Genomic DNA, 20,872 nt, shown 5'->3' on the forward strand with positions numbered 1-20,872 from the left:
ACCGGTTCAGAGAAGGGCTACTAGGATGATCCGAGGAATGGAAAACCTGTTTTATGAAAAGAGACTCAAAGAGCTTGGCTTGTTTAGCCTAACCAAAATAAGGCTATGGGGAGATATGATTGCTCTCTATAAATATATCAGAGGAATAAATACCAGGGAGGGAGAGGAATTATTTAAGCTCAGTTCCAATGTGGACACAAGTACAAATGATATAAACTGGCCATCAGGAAGTTTAGACTTGAAATTAGACACAGGTTTCTAACTATCAGAGGAGTGAAGTTCTGGAACAGCCTTCCAAGGGGAGTAGTGGGGGCAAAAGACATATCTGGCTTCAAGACTAAGCTTGATAAGTTTATGGAGGGGACGGTATAATTGGATAGCCTAATTTTGGCAATTAATTCGTCTTTGACTACTAGCGGTAAATATGCCCAATGGCTTGTGATGGGATGTTAGATGGGGTGGGATCTGAGTTACTACAGAGAATTCCTTCCTGGGTGTCTGGCTGGTGAGTCTTGCCCACATACTCAGGGTTTAGCTGATCGCCATATTTGGGGTCGGGAAGGAATTTTCCTCCAGGGCAGATTGGCAGAAGCCCTGGGGGGTTTCGCCTTCCTCTGCAGCATGGAGCACAGGTCACTTGCTGGAAGATTCTCTGCACCTTGAAGTCTTTAAACCATGATTTGAGGACTTCAATGGCTCAGACACAGGTTTGATATAGGAGTGGGTGGGTGAGATTCTGTGGCCTGCATTGTGCAGGAGGTCAGACTAGATGATCATAATGGTCCTTTCTGACCTTAAAGTCTCTAAAGTCATTCTGAGCCATGCTTGAAGTGAGGTTTAGTAAAAGAGTCAAGATACATCTGTGCTAATGTCACTAGTTCTCATACATGTCTTGCTGCCAAGCTTTCCTTGCTCTTCTTGCTGGAGGAAATGGAGCAGCATGTTGGGTGAGGATTACCACACACTCGGGGCCGAGCCATTCAGGTTTATTAATTCAAACCTTTGTTTGAACCAAAAGCATGGCTTTGTATTTACAGTTACTATAAAAGCAATGAATGACAGATATATAGAAAAAGGTATCAATCAGTTACCTTCTCCTGAGTAATAGGCAAGTCACAATGGATTATTCTTCGAGGGTCCCTCTATCCTCTAACGGTTCAGCATATTTATACCGTTCCACATTATCTGACCAGCCAATCAACATTAAACATTCTTACATAACCCATACGGTATGCATGAGCAGGCTTCAGTTTACATCACTGTTGCTGTCCATGCAATTTTCATGTCTCTCTCCCAATCGGTTTACTTACTCGCATCATACCATTCAGTGCAGGGACTTTCCTGTTTTTCCCAATACAGGGACTTTTTGTCTGTAACTTTTGTGTTTTTGTTATACTGATTAACTTCCTCTTATCTATGGCTTTCAAGACACTACAAAGCATCACCTTTATCCTACATAGCAGCTGTAATCATGACTTAAACAGCTTCATAAGGATGAATTTAGCAAGCAACACTCAAGTCAAGCAAAGACCAGGCTGAAGCCAGTTAGCTTAGCATAAGTATTACCCTGGCCTGTCTAAACTCATTACACTTCTAGCAAGCACCACTCTATTCTCTGACAGCAGAGGGTTAATTACTACTCAGGCAACTGCCCTAATGAGTTGCATCAATGACTTAGGAGGCAGATTGCAGCCACCCTTCTGAAAACAGTGCTGGGGTCCCTTCCACCTGGACTAGGAGGGAGCATGGCATGCTGGAACTTATCGTCCTTCCTGGCTGTTTTCACTTTGCACAGGCCTTAAAGTTCATGGTACAGTTCTGGCTGCTCTTTGCACTTGTGAATTGTACATGCATCTTTCTGAGGTATACTTACCTGGCATCTAAAATGAGAGCATGCATCTGAAGTAGGAAGTCAGTATTTGGGGGCATGTACATATCAGTGACTGGAGTCTCACCGCAGCTCTCCCACTCGGTGTTCACACTTCTGAATGGTGATAAGGTCCATTGCCAGCCTCATAGTGGATTATAAACTCTCTGGGCTGGGCACTGTCTTTTTATTCTGTTTGTACAAGATGTGAGATATATCTTTCCCACCCCTCCTTTTGGGGGATATACTCCTGGGAGGACTCCCAAACACCCCTTTGGCTTGCCAGGAGTTGCTGGCACTGGCAGCAGTCTCCCTGCCTAGGTGGTACACCAGCCTACAGTCCAAGAGAGGCAGTGCTGCTAGAAGCTCCAAATCTCACTCATCTGGGGCAGAGACCATATGGAAGAAGGGGAGGGAAACCACAAAAAAGAATAAAAAGCAAACCCAGGGATATGGGAAAGACCAGGAATACAAAGGCATGAGACATGGCAACTGCTCCAGCATACTGTGTGGGGACCCGGAGGTTTGAGACCGGAACAGTAGTCTGCAATCTGTCACAGACATTGGGGGCTCCAGCAAAGTTAGAACCTTCGGCTTCAAGTGGGCTAAACCCCTTCTGAAAAATGTAGCTGCAGCCCAGCAAATAACTTCTTAGCTGGCGTTGCATTGGTCAGCAAGAGAATGTCATTTACTTTGGAAAATTGTAATAGACAGTGACATGATAATAGCACCTTGTTCCTTGGCCTGTCTGCTTCGCCCGTCTCCACTGAGTAGTGCTTAGTTCCAGTTTTCCTAGCTCTGCTTGTGGTGCAGAATCCGTATACCTATGAAAGAGCATGTTGTATTCTATTCTGTAATGCCAATTGCCACTGACGTCTGGATGCCACAATTGCTATTCATTTTGATGGGTAAAATGGAGGGTGCAACACTTGACTCCTGTGATCCAAGGTGGCACCTTTGTTTTGGCAAACAGAAGTGGATGCAGGTCATGGAGTAGCAAGAGAGACCCAGGCTGAAGGAATAGCCTGAACAAAAGCGGCAGGGCTTTTGTTCAGGAACAATAGAATCCATGGCAGAGCAGTGATGAAGGGGAAATCACTGGTGACCATTTGATACTTATTTTAAAATAAGAATGAATCAAGAACACAGATTTTAGTCACTTACCTCTTGGCAATCGTGAGATCTGATAAGATTTCCTCAAGCTATTTTATTGCATGTGTGAAATTGAAGTAACTTCCCAAGGGGGGTTTGAACTCTGAAATCTATGTCTAAGTAGTGGATTTATGAAGACTTTTTGATACCTTGGCTGGAATGCTCTTCCTGGTCACACAATTCGCTTGGCTCTGTCCCAGTTAAATAGATTACATTGTAATAGGCCACTACTCCTTCTCATAAATTAATTTAAAAAATACTTAGTTTGGCCAAAGTCCTCCATCAAACCTTTATTTCCCTGATATTTAGCTCAAAAACCACAGGCTTGATTGTGTGGATTTTGGATAAAGGTGGCTGCTGCTTTTTGTTCCATCCGTTCAGTCAGTCTACTCTGAGACACATGCAAACAGCTTAAGCCCTGTGATAGCAAGTTAACAGCATCACTTCTCCAGCATTCAACAAGCTGCTGAGAACTTGTCAACTTAAAATTTAATTTCAGGTACCAGTTACAGATTCTGAAACTCCTGAATTAGGATTGGGCAAGAAACAGTCTAACTTCAAATGCTAATCTTTGCTCACTGTCTACTTGAAATATTCCTCCCTGCTTTCCAGAAACTGCAGCTTTTGGAAGGAAGCAACTGATAAGGTCTAGCCAGTGAGCAACCATTATAAGGGTTGCTGGCTCAGAAGGGAACAGTCAACTCAGAACATGCTGGAGACTCAAACCCTGCTTAACCTTCAACACTGCAGTAGGAAGGAGGCTCAAGATACCTGATCTTCCAGTAGATGTTGTCTGTCCCTCTTCCACCCATAGCTAATAAATCAATAGAATCATTACGAATCCCCCTTTAATCTGTAAGGCTGAGTTTTTGTCACAGTTGTCATGGATTTCATAACTATCAACACTCTGAATCTCTTGCTGGTAAACATGTGATAAAGTTGAAATTCCTTGATAGCGGCCGAGCTAAAGTTTGGGTTGGGTTGCATTGGTGACTAATACAGTAAACCTAATAGCACTGCACGGATAGAGCCAGATCAGAGGACTACATGAGACATAATCCCCCAGACTGGACTATTAGGAAAACTAGCTCACCTTCCTCTCCACACATCCAAGCAGAATAGGATTTTAACTTGGAGAGCTAATTTGGATACACAGAGGTAATCCTCCTGCTAAACCTGTCCCTTTAAGCAATGAACAGTTGATCAATGGCACTGCAAATGGTGGGGACAACTTGTGTCTGACTCAAAGCACTGGCATCTTGCTCTAGCACTCAGTGGTACCGGGTACAAGACAGTAATCAAGAATTTTCTCGGGTATTTTTGTCAATTTTATCTTGACTGCTTCATAAAAATATCCATGATTACCAAACCATTGTTTCAGTGATCTGTATTGTGCCTGCTGTTCTCCCTTAATGAACTGCTGCTCTGCTGAGTAGTCAAAGTGCTGATGTTGGCTGTTAGTGGTTATTGCTAACCATGTTGTGTTCACATTTCAGGCTCTGACAGCACTACTGTCTGATGACAGCAAGTTTGGTTTTATCGTAATAGATGGTAGTGGCGCACTCTTCGGAACTCTTCAAGGAAACACAAGAGAAGTCCTGCACAAATTCACTGTGGATCTCCCAAAGAAGCATGGTAATGCAGTAACAAAGATCTTAACTGCCTCCAGCAGAAAGGGAATGTGGAGGCAGGGAGAGGAGTGTAAAGTACAGTTAGTGATGCCGAGACTGTGTGTAATTCCACACTCAGGAAACTAACTTAGACAATGAAATATTAAGACACAGGTACATTTGAAAGAATGAAACCGGTAACGTCCAAATCCTGCAGTCCATTTCCCTGCCATCTTACGTTAGTCTCATCAACTGTTAGCAAATCAACATGACCCATATAAAAGGACACTTTCTGGCCAAATTTGACCCCAAACTTGGGTGTTCACAAATGAATTATCCAAAACAAAGACCAGCAGCTCTTAAATTGCAGTGGAAAGTGCCTTTGAATCTTGCCCTGAAAGTGTGTGCATTTCAGACACTGACCTATTGCATGAGAACCACAATGGAACTGACTTGGCCCCTTGCACTGTCAAAGCAACAAGAAATGCCAAAAGGTTTAGTGGTACCGAGTTCAGTAAACCAGACTTCTAAATGTTCAGTCTGGTGTCTGTGATGTAAGCAAGGATATTTAACTTAAATATCTTCCTTTTGTCTCTAAATATTTGTGAATTAAGTACTTAACCAGCAGTTGCCTAGTCTTAGTTAACTATCTTTCTGTTTCATCTAATTTTGCCCCAATCATATCCACATTAAGGAAGTTTGCCCCGATGTAGCCAAACCTGTACAGACCTCTACTGCAGAGGCGCACCATGCTAGTATGTAGCAAGGCTTAAATTAGTACAGCATAGTCTGGTGACATACCAAAGTAAACTGCGTTGGTGTAAGCCTCACATCTCCAGATCTTTAGTCGTTCTTCAATGATTCCTTGTGACATACTTTCATGTGGAAGACATGTAGAAAGTCACCTGATGGGTGGGTCCTGCCTGTTCACTCTTTGCTGTTTTCATTGAATGCCCTTATCCCTACTTGTGGTAGACTAATTTGCATCATATCTTGGGTTCTGTTGGGGCCACATGCCAACAGTTTCTGTGGCAGTAGACCTCAAAATGGCTACATCCCATCTGTTCTCCCTTAAAGGTAGAGGAGGTCAATCTGCCTTGCGTTTTGCTCGTTTGAGGATGGAAAAGCGACACAACTACGTGAGGAAGGTAGCGGAGACAGCTGTGCAGCTGTTCATTTCCGGTGATAAGGTGAACGTGGCTGGTCTCGTTTTAGCTGGATCAGCTGACTTCAAAACTGAACTAAGTCAATCTGACATGTTTGATCAGGTAAGCGAAAGTGGACTTCCTGTGCTAAGTGAAACCCACAGCCTGCCTGCTTAAGGACTGTGACTAATGTCCTCATGGTGCTAGTGGTGGCAGTGGTTCATGGCTGATGCATGCTCTTCAGGAGAAACCAACTAAAGTATCTTAAATTAAGAATACAATTAAAATGTAAAATTGTTGTATTCTGTAGGGGGGCCCCTTTCTAGAAAGGGAGCTATATCCTGGTGACCTGTAAGGAGCTAGGATTTCACTTAGTAATGGAGCGTACCTAATGGGATACTTGTCTCTTCTGGCTAAAAGTGGAATTCATGTTCTTTGGTTATATTCCAAAGCGAAAAGCAGAGGCTTTAGTAGAATTCAACTCCTCCTCTCTGGCCCTGCACTCTGAAAGTTGTAGTTACACACTGAATGTTCAGAACTGTTTTGTTTCACTTGCATGCAGAGCTTCTGAAGTCAGATTACCAGTGTAGCTTGTCAGGCATTTTCATTCTGATGGGTTTCTGAAGTAGTTTTATGGCAGTGCTGCTCAATAGGTTGGCTAACACTGACTTTCTTTGTATGTAGCGGTTGCAGTCCAAAGTCTTGAAACTAGTTGATATCTCGTATGGTGGAGAAAATGGATTCAATCAAGCAATTGAGTTGTCCACCGAGGTCCTCTCCAATGTGAAATTCATTCAAGAGAAGAAACTAATAGGTATGAATAGACCTACATAGCTAGCCTCTCATGAGTTGGATATCCGTCCTGCTTTACTACTCACCCCTAGCTAAGTCCTCATGTGAAAGTTGGGCAAAAGGGGATGTCACTGATGACTTCCATTCTCCAAGCAACACCTCAAACACTGCTTTCCGCTTAGAATAAATCCTCCACTCTTTCTGCCTTGCCACAAAAGTGCCCTCTGAATGCACGTGGTGTGAAGTGAGACATCGCAGCAGCTGGCCTGGTATCTCTGTACATACGCATCTGGTCGGGTCCACTGTTACACACTGAAGTGCTATCAGTTGCTGCTTTAGTCAAGGACCCCCAAGTGTGTCAACATATGGAGGACTGTGAGAGTTGTGGTTTGGGCACTGGACTTGAACTCTAGTGACCTGGGTTCAATTCCTGGCCCTGCTACTGACTTGCTGCGTGACTTTGGGAAAGTCGCATCAACTCTGCCTCAGCTCCTCATCCGTAAAACAGTCCCTTCTGGCCGTAACACATTGTTCATAGTGTCCGAAAAGGAGTCCCGGCCTGTACAGACTAAACGGCTCATTGGGTATTACCTGCCTTGATAACAATATTACAGACTGACGTGATATTGTGAATAGAGTGGTAGGGAATGACTGGATCCTTAAATACCCTTGGAAATACAGCTGGAGCTGATAATGGAGATTGCTCTCCCTTTCCTACCAGTTTGCCTCCATTGCAATCTTTCCATCCATTCCACCCTATTCTTTATCCTTTCATCAGGGCCAGCTTTAGTTTCTCAGGCCTCCCATGCAGTCAGGGAAAACAACTCCTCTGATCTCTCCCGTCTCCAAGAAAATGAGGATTAGACTTTTGCTTTTCTTTGAAATTGCAACAGAAATGATCCTCTTGTCACACAGCAGTAGGAAAGCTTAGTAAGACCCACTCTGGGGGACGGTAACAGTAGCTGCCTTACACTGAAGGGGAATAAAGTTTAGTGCCTGCTTGTGGTTGGTGGCTGGGTGTCAGAGGTTAACCTCTCTGTCTCACTTCGCAGTGCTCCTGAGAGAGCTGCCTAGCTGGCACTGAGACTTCCTAGCTAAGAGCTCTGAGTGACATGTTGCCAGCTCCCTAGCAGGTGATGAATAGTTAATTCTGCCTGGCATACTAGTGTGTGGCCTCTATAGCCAGACACAAAACAGTCTCACTTTACTGTAGCTCTTCTTCAAATAAGGCTTAGTAAAATTTCATGTGACATGATCTGTGTTCACGAGTGTTTCTCTGCTGTCTCCTGAATGCAGGCCGATACTTCGATGAAATCAGTCAGGACACGGGGAAGTACTGCTTTGGTGTTGAAGATACACTGAAAGCTTTGGAAATGGGAGCAGTAGAGATACTGATAGTTTATGAAAATCTGGATATAATGAGATACGTTCTCCATTGCCAAGGCACAGAAGGTATGTCATAATTCAGAGCTCGACTAGGAGCCTGGAGGGGATTAGCTATTCAATGTTCCTTGGGAGAACTCTGCTGTTAGGCAGGAGCTGTGCTTTAAAACCTCCCTTTAAGGAGTTTTTCATAGAAATCCTATAGACAGTCACTAGCTTGTCACTTCCCACTTGCATGATGACGTGGGAGGAGAAGCTGAAAACAAGCAGAGACTGGGTGGGGTGGCATAGCAGTGCTGGGAGGGGGCTTGGCTAAGCAGGCCTTGAAGATAGAGTTTTGTGAAAGTGTTAATCCCTGCGTTGTGATTGTATTTACACTTCCATAATACAGTGGGAGATTGACTTGATCCCGCGGCATCTAGCCACCCACCCATTTCCCACCACCACCACCCACATTCCTCCATCCTCCTTTTAGCCAGATGCAAAATTCTCTTCCTGCCCCAGCAAGGGCATTACATGCCCAAAGACCTTTTCTGACTTTGCACCTCGTGCTCAGTGCCTCCATGTGCAGCCTTGACTGTGCGACCCCAAACAGAAAGGAAGGGATTCAGAGACCTTGTAGACCCCTGTGTTGCACTGGCTTCTACAGAGTTTCTAGCCTGCTGCTAGTTGCATCAATCTCTAACACTGTTTTTCTCTCTCAGAGGAGAAGATTCTATATTTGACACCAGAACAAGAGAAAGATAAATCCCACTTCACAGATAAAGAGGTATTTCAACTCCTGGTCTTGTAGTACACTCAGAAAGGATGATTATGCTGTACTGGTGCAGGGCTTTGATTGACTCTAACTATGCTTAATGCGCCACACTTAGCTAATGCTCGAACGTTTCACACCAAATTATGCTCTGGCTCCTTTACAAAGTCTCGATTTGATGGGCTGTGCTGCAGTCTTTCCTGTTGGCCTTGAATGTTACTCCAGAGTCTCACCTTGTTGTTTTTTTCCTAATTGATTTCCTTGCTGCTCAGTCTTCATTCTCAGGTCAAATGAGCTTGAAAGATGAAGTAAAAGGGCCTAGTTGAACACAACTGAACCTAGCTCTTCTCCTTGAGCACATGCTCCGCACCTGATGCAGCAGTCTACACCAGTGTGAAACATCACCATTCTGATTGGGTGGCATTTGTACTGGTCTAAATGACTGCACAAGGTGCAGGGTAATGGAGAATCTCCCTCTAGATATACTAGGGTTGATGGACAACTTTGGGGATGCCTCCCCATCCTTAACTAGAGGACGCTAAGTGCTCTTCCATATAATTTTCCCCTTTCTTGTCGTGAGTCAGGCAGGACCCTGTCCCCTTGGAAAAGAGAGCACTGAAAAGACACTGAACTGCTGCAGTTTGACCACATGGCTAGCATAGCCACTTCCGTCTTGCTTTGTTTTGCTGTTATGGTTGCCGTTTAGAGTGCATGCTGAGGGCCCTAATGGTAATGGTGGCACAAGGCTCACAGCTGTGGTGAGAGTGGTCAGTGGTGGATAGGCACATTACGCCTTCTTCCCCCCCCCCCCCAACCCCTTTAAACCACTGATCCCTCTGCCTTAGTGCTCGTCTAGGACGCTCTGTTCTCTGCTCTCACTAGCATGCCCAGTACCAGAGCATCTCTTCAGGCCTGTGCCGTGAGCATGCCTGGATGCCCATCAGCTACATGCTTAAACAATGGTGTGCCTACGGAGCCAGGACTCTGACAGCACCACCAGGGCTTGTGTTTGTGAGACCAAAGAGTGCTTCTAAAGTTAATGTGAATTGGGAAGAAAGTGACCCCTCAGTAGATGCTGTGAAAATTGAAGTCAAAGAAACATCACTTAAGCCATACCTGCTATCGTGGCACAGCTATGGTGCTGTAGCTATGCTACTGTAATGCAGGCGCTTCCTAGAGCGATGGGGTTTTCTGTCGCTGTAGTAGCTCCACCTCCTCGACTGATGGTAGCTAGGCTGACGGAAGCATTCTTCTGTCAGCGTAGCTGGGTCTGCATCACTGGTTAGATCTGCATAGCTGTGGCACTCGGGTGTGTGGATTTCTCACCCCTGAGCGCCATAGCTGTTAAGCTAACTTTTGAGTGTAGACCAGGCCTTACTTTTTTTTTCTTTGTCTGTAGACCGGCCAGGAACACGAACTGATAGAAAGTATGCCCCTTCTGGAATGGTTTGCTAACAACTACAAGAAATTTGGAGCAACGTTGGAAATTGTTACAGACAAGTCACAGGAAGGATCCCAGTTTGTGAAAGGATTTGGAGGAATTGGAGGTAAATTGCAAGAGGAAAAAGTAGGCTAAGCTGAAAACATTGGCCCTATGTAACCTGCTGTTAATCTGGTTCTGAAACCAGAATAGGAGAGGCTACATTCCTATAGTGTCATGTTTCTCTCTGCTCAGTGAGTCAGTGACTGTCTTCAATTATCTATATAGTAAGGACCCCATTCAGTAAAACAACTTTGTGTATACTACATCATATAGCAGGGATCTCAAACTGCAGCCCAGGAACAATTGGTGGTCCACAAAGCGCATTTCGGTTCTCAGTGGAGAGTTGGCTGGTCACATGATGCTTGCTCTCCTTGTATCCAGCTGCAAAATGTCATTACTGCCCTGTCACTCAAAGAAGCTGCTGTAGTTGCATGGGAATGTTATGCCCTCATGAATGGGAAGGAAGGTATCTGAGACAATGGGGAGAGTTTCAAAGGCACACCTGCATTTTGGGTATCTGCCACTTTTTCCTTTGAAAATCTGTCCCCTATCCATCTTCCCAGTCCTCCAGCTCCTGTGCGAAAGAGGCCGTTTTCTCTCTGGGTAAGTTTGGAGTGCTGTAGAAGTCCAGGAGCTCTTAAAAGTTTGATGGACCTAAAGACTTAACTCCCTGGTGGGATTTTATTGCCCACTGACTGCTGTGCACCAGTGCCCATAGTCCTAGAAGGATGGACTTCCTGATTATTGTTCACTTAAGCAAGCATTGATAAGGATGAGGGCCTTCAGAGCACTGTGGGGAGGGAACTACTTTGTGTCAAATAGAACTCTGCTCATGATCCCCAGTGTCAGCCATTTTACCTAGTCCCTTCTTGGGGGGGAGATGAATTCAGAGCTGATGGGTGACTCTCAGGTGAAGGTCTAAATCTAAACGATTTCATACAGCAAAAACTATCAGGGTGATTTCTTTTATAGGTAGTTACACCTTTGCACCCTTCCTCATGGACCCATTTATGCCAGTACAAAGGTTTCTTACACCCAGTATAGCTTCTTCCCCTTTCTGTATGGGAATAAACTATCACAATATAACAGCATCCATGCCAAGGAGTTGTACTGCTTTAGCTATACTGGTGCAATTTGTGTGTACCCTGTCTTATAGCTGCAAAATGTATAGTGGGGGTCACTTCCACACTAGGCTCCCTGCCATGTACAGTCTACCTCAGCCATATTCTGGGCGTTGGGTGGGAGAGAAGGTCAGTCTCAGAAACTGCCAGCAATGGTGCTAAGTGGAGTAGGGTTTGACAGTTGTCTGCCCAGCTTGGGACTACCAAGTCACTTCACGTTGCCACGAGTACTGATTAGCCCAATGTCTTTCAGTTACGGGGTCTCCAGCTGTATTAACAATGAAGCTCACTCTGCTCTACTGCTTCTCTGTGCCAAGAATTCTGTTCCTGGAAGTCTAGTGACTTGGAAGCACATGAAATATTTGGAAAATATATTAATTTAAAATTTCCATAGCAGGGGTAGGCAATTAGTTTTTGTCAAGGTCAAGATTTCTTGGTCAAGGTCCAGACTCCAGAGAAACGTTTTTCACACTGAAATAAGAATCAGTAAATAAAAAGACTTCATGGTCCATTGGCAGTCCGGATTTGGCCTGTGGTCCGCCTATTGACTACCCTTGTTCTGTAGCATCTTAATTCCACACAGACCAAATACTAGACTCTCTGTTGTTAAAAATCATGGTCTCCATCTCCATGGTGCAAGTCAAAGTTTGAGATGACGTGATCCAGAAGTTGCTGACTAGCACATATGTTAAATAGGTCCACAGTGTATTGTAAGATATATTTTGTACTAAGCCCTTTCTAGTACACTGAACTAGGAAGAAGCTAAAAGGTGTCTTGTTTTTACAGGTATCTTGAGGTACCGAGTGGATTTCCAGGGAATGGAATACCAAGGAGGAGATGATGAATTTTTTGACCTTGATGACTACTAGGTAGTCGACCTGGGTCCGGCAAAACGTGCCTCACCCCTCCAGCATCCAACCCAAGGAGCAAATGGTGGAAAACACAACAGATCCCTGCCTTAGAATTGGAACATTTCCAGAACTTGATCCATAAGCATTGGATTTAAAAAAACAAAACCCTACACTTTGATTTGTCATAGTGTCAGTACAGCAGCAAACTACTAAGTTCCTATATGCCACTTTGGACTAATTTAAAAGAATCCCAGTTTTTACTCTTACTCGATGGTGAAATTGGTTGCTCTTGTATTTTATGAAAATGATTTTTTTAACCGTCATGATACATTAACTGCTGTAAACCTTCTTCCTTCAAAAATTAATAGAAGTAAGATCATACTGGTTTGTTTCTTTTATTTTGATTGGAGAAAATCAATTGCTGCATTTTGCAGTGTCATGACCCATTTACATGGCATTCTCAGCTTAGACTGCAGAAGAAGAAATGTAGTGAGATATTGGAGCCACTGTTTCTCTCTAATATTGGAAGAATAAGAGAAAAGGCACTCTTTGAGTGCCAGCTGACAAGGTGTGGCTGGAAAATTCAGATAGCTTGGGGAGCTGCTTTGACAAGCCAAACTCTTACCTTAATCCATTTTGCAAAAGCACTACTTGTACAAATTAGGAAGCACACTTCCTTGATTGCAATGGAAATGCTGCCAGAGTCTTAGGAGGCTTAATTTGGGAATTGAGTGGTGTGGCCTTCACTCTTTTTTCAGTCTTGACAGAAATAAACACATGATGTAAGGGAAGTAAGGTGGAACCCCTTTGGGTCTTTTTTGGTAAGATTTTCTTATTTTTGCTTTAGGACTGCATAAAATTTCCTTGATTATGTGAATTTGATTGTTGGTGAACCCATAAATGGAAGCAGGTATTTCACAGGAGCAACTAACAAGATGTGACTGTGATTAAACCCTTGGCACTGGTGGATTTGGAAAACTTGATGCTACTGTTGAACACTTGGGTACCCCATTGGGAAATCCCAGCTCCCCAGCACCAAGGACTTCATAATGGATCAGCAGGTGGTCATGTACATCTGAGACTGAACTCTAGTCTAGCCTTAGAAGTGGGTTCAAACTTCTGATTATACCCAGACCCTCAAGCAATGTCTTTGTAATGCCTGTTAATAGAATGCATTTCGAAACTGTAAAAATGGTTACGTTTACCTAGAGCCAAAGGTTAAAATCTGCATTGGCACGAGACCTAATGCACAGAGCTGACCTTTCTGTTCTCTTGGGATAGCAGGTTTTCTGATGGGTACTCTGACATTTTAGTGCCTAAACTGCTGTCCTTCACTGATTCTTCCTCAGTCACTTTTAGCATGTTGGTTGGAAGCAGCTTTTTGTTCCCAAGTGGCATACTTGCATATCGTTCCAATAATCCTGTTTCACTTGAATGGAGGGGAGTGTTTGTCTTAAAACATAGCTTCTGACTGTCACGCTGTACTCCTAGAGGTCCAAAATGACTGTCAATGTGAGCAATATAACTTGTACCGCTGTTTTATAACCCAGCAAACAAGGCAGTGTTTGCCATTGTCTACAACAGATGTTCCCATCAAAGCTGGAGTCTCCTATGAAAGTTTTGCAGTTGGGTCTGCTATAGATTTGCACAAAACCCAAGCGCCAGTGAGTTTGCTGTCTTCAAAGCAGTATGTTTGGATTTTGCCATTGTAAATGGGTCTAATGTGACATGACAAGACCAGAAAAATTGGATGTAAATTTACATTTTTGAATATACTGCTTGTTGTTTCACATGATACATTTAGGGTATGCAGCTCCTTTTTGTAGTTTTTATTTTTACTATTTAAGTTTGGAAATGATGCCAAATTTTTGTATTTCTTTAATCAATGTGTTCTCTTTGGTGATATATATTGCATTATATATTGATGTGTATATCAATATATACTGATATGTATTACACTTACACATACAAACACATTAAAAGGTGGGTGAGAAATCCTAGCCTTCGCATACTATATAGCCTCTGCAGAGAGATCCCAAGCAGTGATATCTTGGTGTTGTGATGTACAGAAATGGAGAAGAGTATTAAACCATATTTAAGAATATAGCATGGACTCTTGATTTTCTTTTAGTACAGTAATTACTCTTACAGGGGGCGATGTTGCTTTACTGGCCTCATGAACTCTCAGCAGAGGCCACCTAGTCAAACAACCTTACTCAGTTCTCAAACCTAGATAGAGAGCATCTTGTTTCCATTTAGCACAAAAGGTTCCCCAACTGGCAGCCCAGAGTGCACAGGTCTTTGTTTGGCTTCCCTAATGTTGAGCTGAAATGTAGAATATTAGGCCTGGTCTACACTACGACTTTAATTCGGATTTAGCTGCGTTAATCCGAATTAACCCTTCACCTGTCCACACTACAGAGCCAGTTAATTCGAATTAAAGGGCCCTTTAAATCGATTTCTGTACTCCACCTCGACGAACGGAGTAACGTCAAAATCGATTTTGTTAATCCGAATTAGGGTTAGTGTGGCCACAAATCGATGGTATTGGCCTCCGGGAGCTATCCCACAGTGCACCACTGACCGCTCTGGACAGCAATCTGAACTCGCATGCACTGGCCAGGTAGACAGGAAAAGACCCAGGAAAATTTGAATTTCATTTCCTGTTTGCTCAGCGTGGAGAGCACAGGTGACCACAGATACCTCAGCTCATCAGCACAGGTAACCATGCAGGCTGATAATCGAAAAAGAGCACCAGCATGGACCACACGGGAGGTACTGGATCTGATCGCTGTATGGGGTGAGGATTCGGTGCTAGCAGAACTTCGTTCAAAGAGACGAAATGCCAAAACTTTTGAAAAAATCTCCAAGGGCATGATGGAGAGAGGCCACAATAGGGACTCAGATCAGTGCCGCGTGAAAGTGAAGGAGCTCAGACAAGCCTATCAAAAAACAAAGGAGGCAAACGGTCGCTCCGGGTCAGAGCCGCGGACATGCCGCTTCTACGCAGAGCTGAATGCAATTCTAGGGGGGGGCCGCCACCACTACCCCACCTGTGATCGTGCAAACCGGGTCTGGGATAGTCTCTACACCTGAGGATTCTGCGGATGGGGAAGAGGAGGAGGAGGAGGAGGATCTTGCAGAGAGCACCCAGCACTCCGTTCTCCCCAACAGCCAGGAGCTTTTTCTCAGCCTGACTGAAGTACCCTCCCAAGCCTCCCAAGCCAGTAGCCAAGACCATGACCCCATGGAAGGGACCTCAGGTGAGTTTACCTTTTAAAATATAAAACATGGTTTAAAAGCAAGGTTTTTTAATGATTATTTTGCCCTGAGGACTTGGGATGCATTCACAGCCAGTACAGCTACTGGAAAAGTCTGTTAACGTGTCTGGGGATGGAGCGGAAATCCTCCAGGGACATCTCCATGAAGCTCTCCTGGAGGTACTCCAAAAGCCTTGCCACAAGGTTTCTGGGCAGTGCCGCTTTATTCCGTCCTCCATGGTAGGACACTTGTCCATGCCATGCTTGCAGCAAGTAATCTGGTATCATTGCCTGACAAAGCCTGGCAGCGTATGGTCCCGGTGTTTGCTGGCATTCAAGCAACATCCGTTCTTTATCTCGCTGTGTAATCCTCAGGAGAGTGATATCGCTCATGGTAACCTGCTTGAAATACGGGAACTTAATTAAGGGGACAGAGGTGGCCGTTCCTACTGGGCTGTTTGCCTGTGGCTGATAAGAAATCCTTCCCTGCAGTTAGCCAAGCGCAGGGGCGGGGGGGGGGAAATTGGCCCAGAGCTTTTCACGTTTGGCTAGCAGGGATCTTCCCTGATACCAGCTGTGGGGGGAAGGGTAAAGCGATCATTCCAGGGAATTCATGGCGGGAGGGGGGGGCGGATGGGTTAGTTTGGTTTCAGCAGGGATTTTCCCTGATACCAGCCACGCGGTCGGGGAGGGGTACATTGAGCATTCCAGGGAATTCATGGCGGGAGGGGGGGGCGGATGGGTTAGTTTGTTTTCTGCTGCTGAAGGTTAACAGGAAAACCTCAGCAGTCAACAGGCTTTGATTGGTATGTTGGAAAGGAGGGTGCAGAAGCCGAAAGACAATGGCTTACCATGGCTGCCTGCAAGCTGAATTCTGTTGCCCGGACCTGCGTCTGTGATCTCTAACACCAAAGCCACAGGCACTCAATATTAAGATGGAAAATGCGACCTTGTACTGAAATCACATGTGCTATGTAATGTGAATAGTGTTCACCATGAAGAGTACAAGCATTGTTCTGTAAAATGTATCATTTTAAAAACTTCTCTACTTTTTTTTCAACCCTCCCTCTAGCAGCTGCAAATGTTTCAAGCCTCCCTCCTGCGTCCAGAAGGCTATCTCAGATAAGGCGTCGTAGAAAGAGGACGCGAGACGACATGTTCAAAGAAATAATGAAATCCACCCACAATCAAAGAGCTCATTTGAATGAGTGGAAGGACACTGTATCTAAATTTAGGAAAGATGCCAGTGACCGTGAGGTCTTGAGGGATGCTCGAGATGAGAGGTGGCAGGCTGCAACGCTGGGGCTGCTGCGTGAGCAAACGGACATGCTCCGGCGTCTGGTGGAGCTTCAGGAACGGCAGCAGGATGACAGACTGCCGCTGCAGCCGCTGTATAACCTACCTCCCCCCTCACCATGTTCCATATCCTCCTCACCCAGACGTGTAAGAACGCGGGGGGGGGAGGCTCCGTGCACCCTCTCACTCCACCCCAGGGGAGAGCCCAACCAAAAGGCTGTCATTATATTGAATTTGATCAGTGGCCTTAGACTTCCCTCTTATCCTCCTCCCAAACCTACCCAGATTACCTTCTTGGTTCTCTCCCTATGTTTATAATCACTTAATAAAGAATACATGATTTTTAAACGATAGTGACTTTATTACCTTTGAAAGAAAGCTGGGGGGAGGGTGGGTTGCTTACAGAGAATGAATGAGAATGAAGGGGGCTGGTTTTCATGAAGGGAGAAACAAACAGAAATTTCACACTGTAGCCTGGCCAGTCATGAAACTGGTTTTCAGAGCTTCTCTGATGCACACTGCTTCCTGGTGTGTTCTTCTAATCGCCCTGGTGTCTGGCTGCGCATAATCAGCAGCCAGGCGATTTGCCTCAGCCTCCCACCCGGCCATAAAGGTCTCCCCCTTACTTTCACAGAGATTGTGGAGCACACAGCAAGCAGAAATAACAATGGGGAGATTTCTTTGGCTGAGGTCAGAGCGAGTTAGTAGCGATCTCCAGCGCGCTTTTAAACGGCCAAATGCACATTCTACCACCATTCTGCACTTGCTCAGCCTGTAGTTAAACAGCTCCTGACTCCTGTCCAGGCTGCCTGTGTATGGCTTCATGAGCCATGGCATTAAGGGGTAGGCTGGGTCCCCAAGGATAACTATTGGCATTTCAACATCCCCAACGGTTATTTTCTGGTCCGGGAAGTAAGTCCCTTGCTGCAGCCGTTTAAACAGATTAGTGTTCCTGAAGACGCGTGCATCATGAACCCTTCCCGGCCACCCCACGTTGATGTCGGTGAAACGTCCCTTGTGATCCACCAGTGCTTGCAGCACCATTGAAAAGTACCCCTTGCGGTTTACGTACTGGGTACCCTGGTGCTCCGGTGCCAAGATAGGGATGTGGGTTCCATCTATCGCCCCACCACAGTTAGGGAATCCCATTGCAGCAAAGCCATCCACTATGACCTGCACATCCCCCAGAGTCACTAGCTTGTGTAGCAGCACCTCAGTGATTGCTTTGGCTACTTGTATCACAGCAGCCCCCACAGTAGATTTGCCCACTCCAAATTGATTCCCCACTGACCGTTAGCTGTCTGGCGTTGCAAGCTTCCACAGGGCTATTGCCACTCGCTTCTCAACTGTGAGGGCTGCTCTCATCCTGGTATTCTGGCGCTTCAGGGCAGGGGAAAGCAAGTCACAAAGTTCCATGAAAGTGCCCTTACGCATGCGAAAGTTCCGCAGCCACTGGGAATCGTCCCACACCTGCAACACTATGCGGTCCCACCAGTCTGTGCTTGTTTCCCGGGCCCAGAATCGGCGTTCCATGCCTATAACCTGCCCCATTAACAGCATGATCTCCAAAGCACCGGGTCCCGCGGTTCGATAGAATTCCATGTCCATGTCCTCATCACTCTCGTCGCCGCGCTGCTGTAGCCTGCTCCTCTCCGCCTGGTTTTCAAGGTTCTTGTTCAGCATAAACTGTACGATAAGGCGCGAGGTATTTCCAATGTTCATAACTGCTGTCTTGAGCTGAGCTGAGCGGGCTCCATGCTTGCCGTGGTATGGAGTCTGCTGCGTTCAGCCAGGAAAAAAGGCGCGAAATGGTTGTCTGCCGTCCGTTGCTTTCATGCAGGGAGGGGTGAGGCTGTACCCAGAACCACCTGCGACAATGTTTTGGTCCCATCAGGCACTGGGATCTCAACCCAGAATTCCAATGGGCAGGGGAGACTGCGGGAACTATGGGATAGCTATGGGATAGCTACCCACAGTGCAACGCTCCAGAAATCGACGCTAGCCCCGGTACATGGACGCACACCGCCGAATTAATGTGCTTAGTGTGGCCGCATACAATCGAATTAATACAACCTGTTTCCCAAATTCGAATTATCTAAATTCGGATTAATCGCGTAGTGTAGACGTACCCTAAGAAGCATGAGAGGAAAAACCAAATCAAATTCAAGCACTCTGGAACTCTGAAAAATGCCGTTCTTAAAGGTTAGCTGCTTGTCCGTGAACTGAGCATGGTAAGTGTTGGGCAGTGCCTAGGACAATTGCAGAACAGTTGGTCATCTTGTTGAAAGAGATGCAGAAATCATATTCCTACTAGTCTTGTATCAAACCAAACTATCAATGCTTTCCCCTGTGTGTTAGTCTGAGTAAGGTAAATTCAGTTCAGGATAGTGCCCATCCTTGCTTGTGGGCCATCCTGTTCCAGTGGTCAGCAGTGTTCACTTTCTGTCCTAAATTGTTACGTTAAACGGGACCTCCCCGTAGGTGATCACATTTTCAGTAGAGGGGGAAGTGGATTGTAAAATAGCATAAGTACTCTTGGTTGAAAGGTGCCTTCATTTAAGCTTCCCTGTTTATGATGAAATGCAGGGGCCTCAGGAGTTTGTGTTGTACTCTGAGTTAAAGAAACTTTTTTGTGTAACTGCAATTGCAGTTACTAGCATTGGCCAGCTTTGTTTTGATATTAGGCTGCACTGTAACTTTTGAGTAGTACTATTGTCATGCGTTAGTTACCTTACTGCAATGTGCTTTCCCTATTGAAGATGAGCTGGCAGGCTGGGGTTCATTAGCCAGGACTGCTGTCCTGTGTTACTGACCTCATCACCTACAAATCTCTGGGTGAGTGAGGCTTGTTTTCCTAGCACAGCAAGGTTTAAGGAACAGATACCAAGTAATTGACACGATAGCTTGGAATAGTGGAAAATGGGATCATTTTTTAATAGAAGATGAAGGGGAGAATGCATCACTGCTGTGGAACTTGTCTGACGGTGGAAGGAGACTGTGCAAATTATTATACCTTCAAGGAAGGGAAAGCAGCATGAGCAGAAACAGCACAAACAGCTTTCATTGTCAGGCATGGCATTACAGCAGCCAGTTGGGTCTTCCCCAGCTATTCATTGACACACCTCTGGCCAGGTGTGAGATTGGGCATTTCACAACTAAGCAGCTGGCTGTACAGCGCTGAAACGTTTCAATAACATGCCTTGTTGAGTGAGTATCTAATGTTTCTTAAGTGCATTGTAGTGGTAGCCTGAAACTTCTGGGGGGCTTACCTTGGAAATAAGAGATCACACTGTAGTTCTTAGTGATTCCTTGTCATAAAAATACGAGCTACATCTCTAAGGGAGCTAGGGCTGGCCTCTGAACTTCAGCTTGGCAGTAACTTTTCCCTTACCACTAACAGCCATCAAAACTGGTTGCTAGACCAGCCTCTTGTGGCAGACTAATGGTGACTTCAGACTACTGGCGTCATGGTTCCTTTATATCAGCACTCCAAACCATGCATTGCTGATCCAACTAATCTCACTCACCCAGCCTTCCTGTTTTGCAGTGGGCTTTTCCTCTGCTCTGTAATCTGAGGCAGAGTCAGACTTGTGAGTTGCCAGTAAGGGCTTGGCTCCCACTTCTAGAGAACTCTCCAGTTGGATCCTCCTCCTGGTGGCAGCAGGTAATTTCCAATCCCCTGATCCCAACTCTAGAGCAGCAGAGAAACTATTAAACTACCAGCTTGGTTCCAAAATGTCTTTTTTTTCTCTTCCTGCAAAGAAATGTACCCTCTGACTTGCCGGGCTGCCTTGTTCCTCACGCTGGGCAGACATGCCCACCATGAGGCACCTCTTTGTGCTTATGGCCTGCTGTACTCCAAGCAGCCTTGCCAGGTAAGGAGACTTGCAACTTTTCTTCCACCAGTTTATTTTAGCCCCTACTCATTCCCACCCACTCTTTGCTGGGAGCAGTTTCCTGGCATTTGCCGCCTGTGCCTGGCAACTCCATAAGATGACGAGCACTATCCCTGCTTCACCCTCTGCTACCCAGCAGAGCAAAAACAAACAGGGGAAGATGCAGCTGAGATCTCAAGCGCAGGCATTTGTCAGTGCTGGATCAGCAGGAGGACTTGGTGGCCCAGTCAACACCAGCTGCTCCTTGGATCCTAGCTCTGGT

At 45.4% G+C, this 20,872-nt stretch overlaps 1 protein-coding gene across 1 annotated transcript in view; it reads left to right on the forward strand.

Moving 5' to 3' along the window:
* The window catches only part of ETF1 (eukaryotic translation termination factor 1), a 39,211-nt gene extending 24,947 nt beyond the window's left edge, over nt 1-14,264 (forward strand). Inside the window, exons 5-11 of the mRNA XM_024206156.3 lie at nt 4,516-4,654; nt 5,707-5,897; nt 6,459-6,588; nt 7,863-8,018; nt 8,654-8,718; nt 10,103-10,250; nt 12,094-14,264. Of these exons, the coding sequence (XP_024061924.1) occupies nt 4,516-4,654; nt 5,707-5,897; nt 6,459-6,588; nt 7,863-8,018; nt 8,654-8,718; nt 10,103-10,250; nt 12,094-12,176 (912 nt within the window). The 3' untranslated portion in view covers nt 12,177-14,264. The remainder of the gene's footprint in view (nt 1-4,515; nt 4,655-5,706; nt 5,898-6,458; nt 6,589-7,862; nt 8,019-8,653; nt 8,719-10,102; nt 10,251-12,093) is intronic.
* Nucleotides 14,265-20,872: the final 6,608 nt, after the last annotated feature.

This window comes from Terrapene carolina, unplaced genomic scaffold (genome assembly GCF_002925995.2).
Source record: "Terrapene carolina triunguis isolate 2854851 unplaced genomic scaffold, T_m_triunguis-2.0 Scaffold838, whole genome shotgun sequence".
Taxonomy (NCBI): Eukaryota; Metazoa; Chordata; order Testudines; family Emydidae; genus Terrapene; species Terrapene triunguis.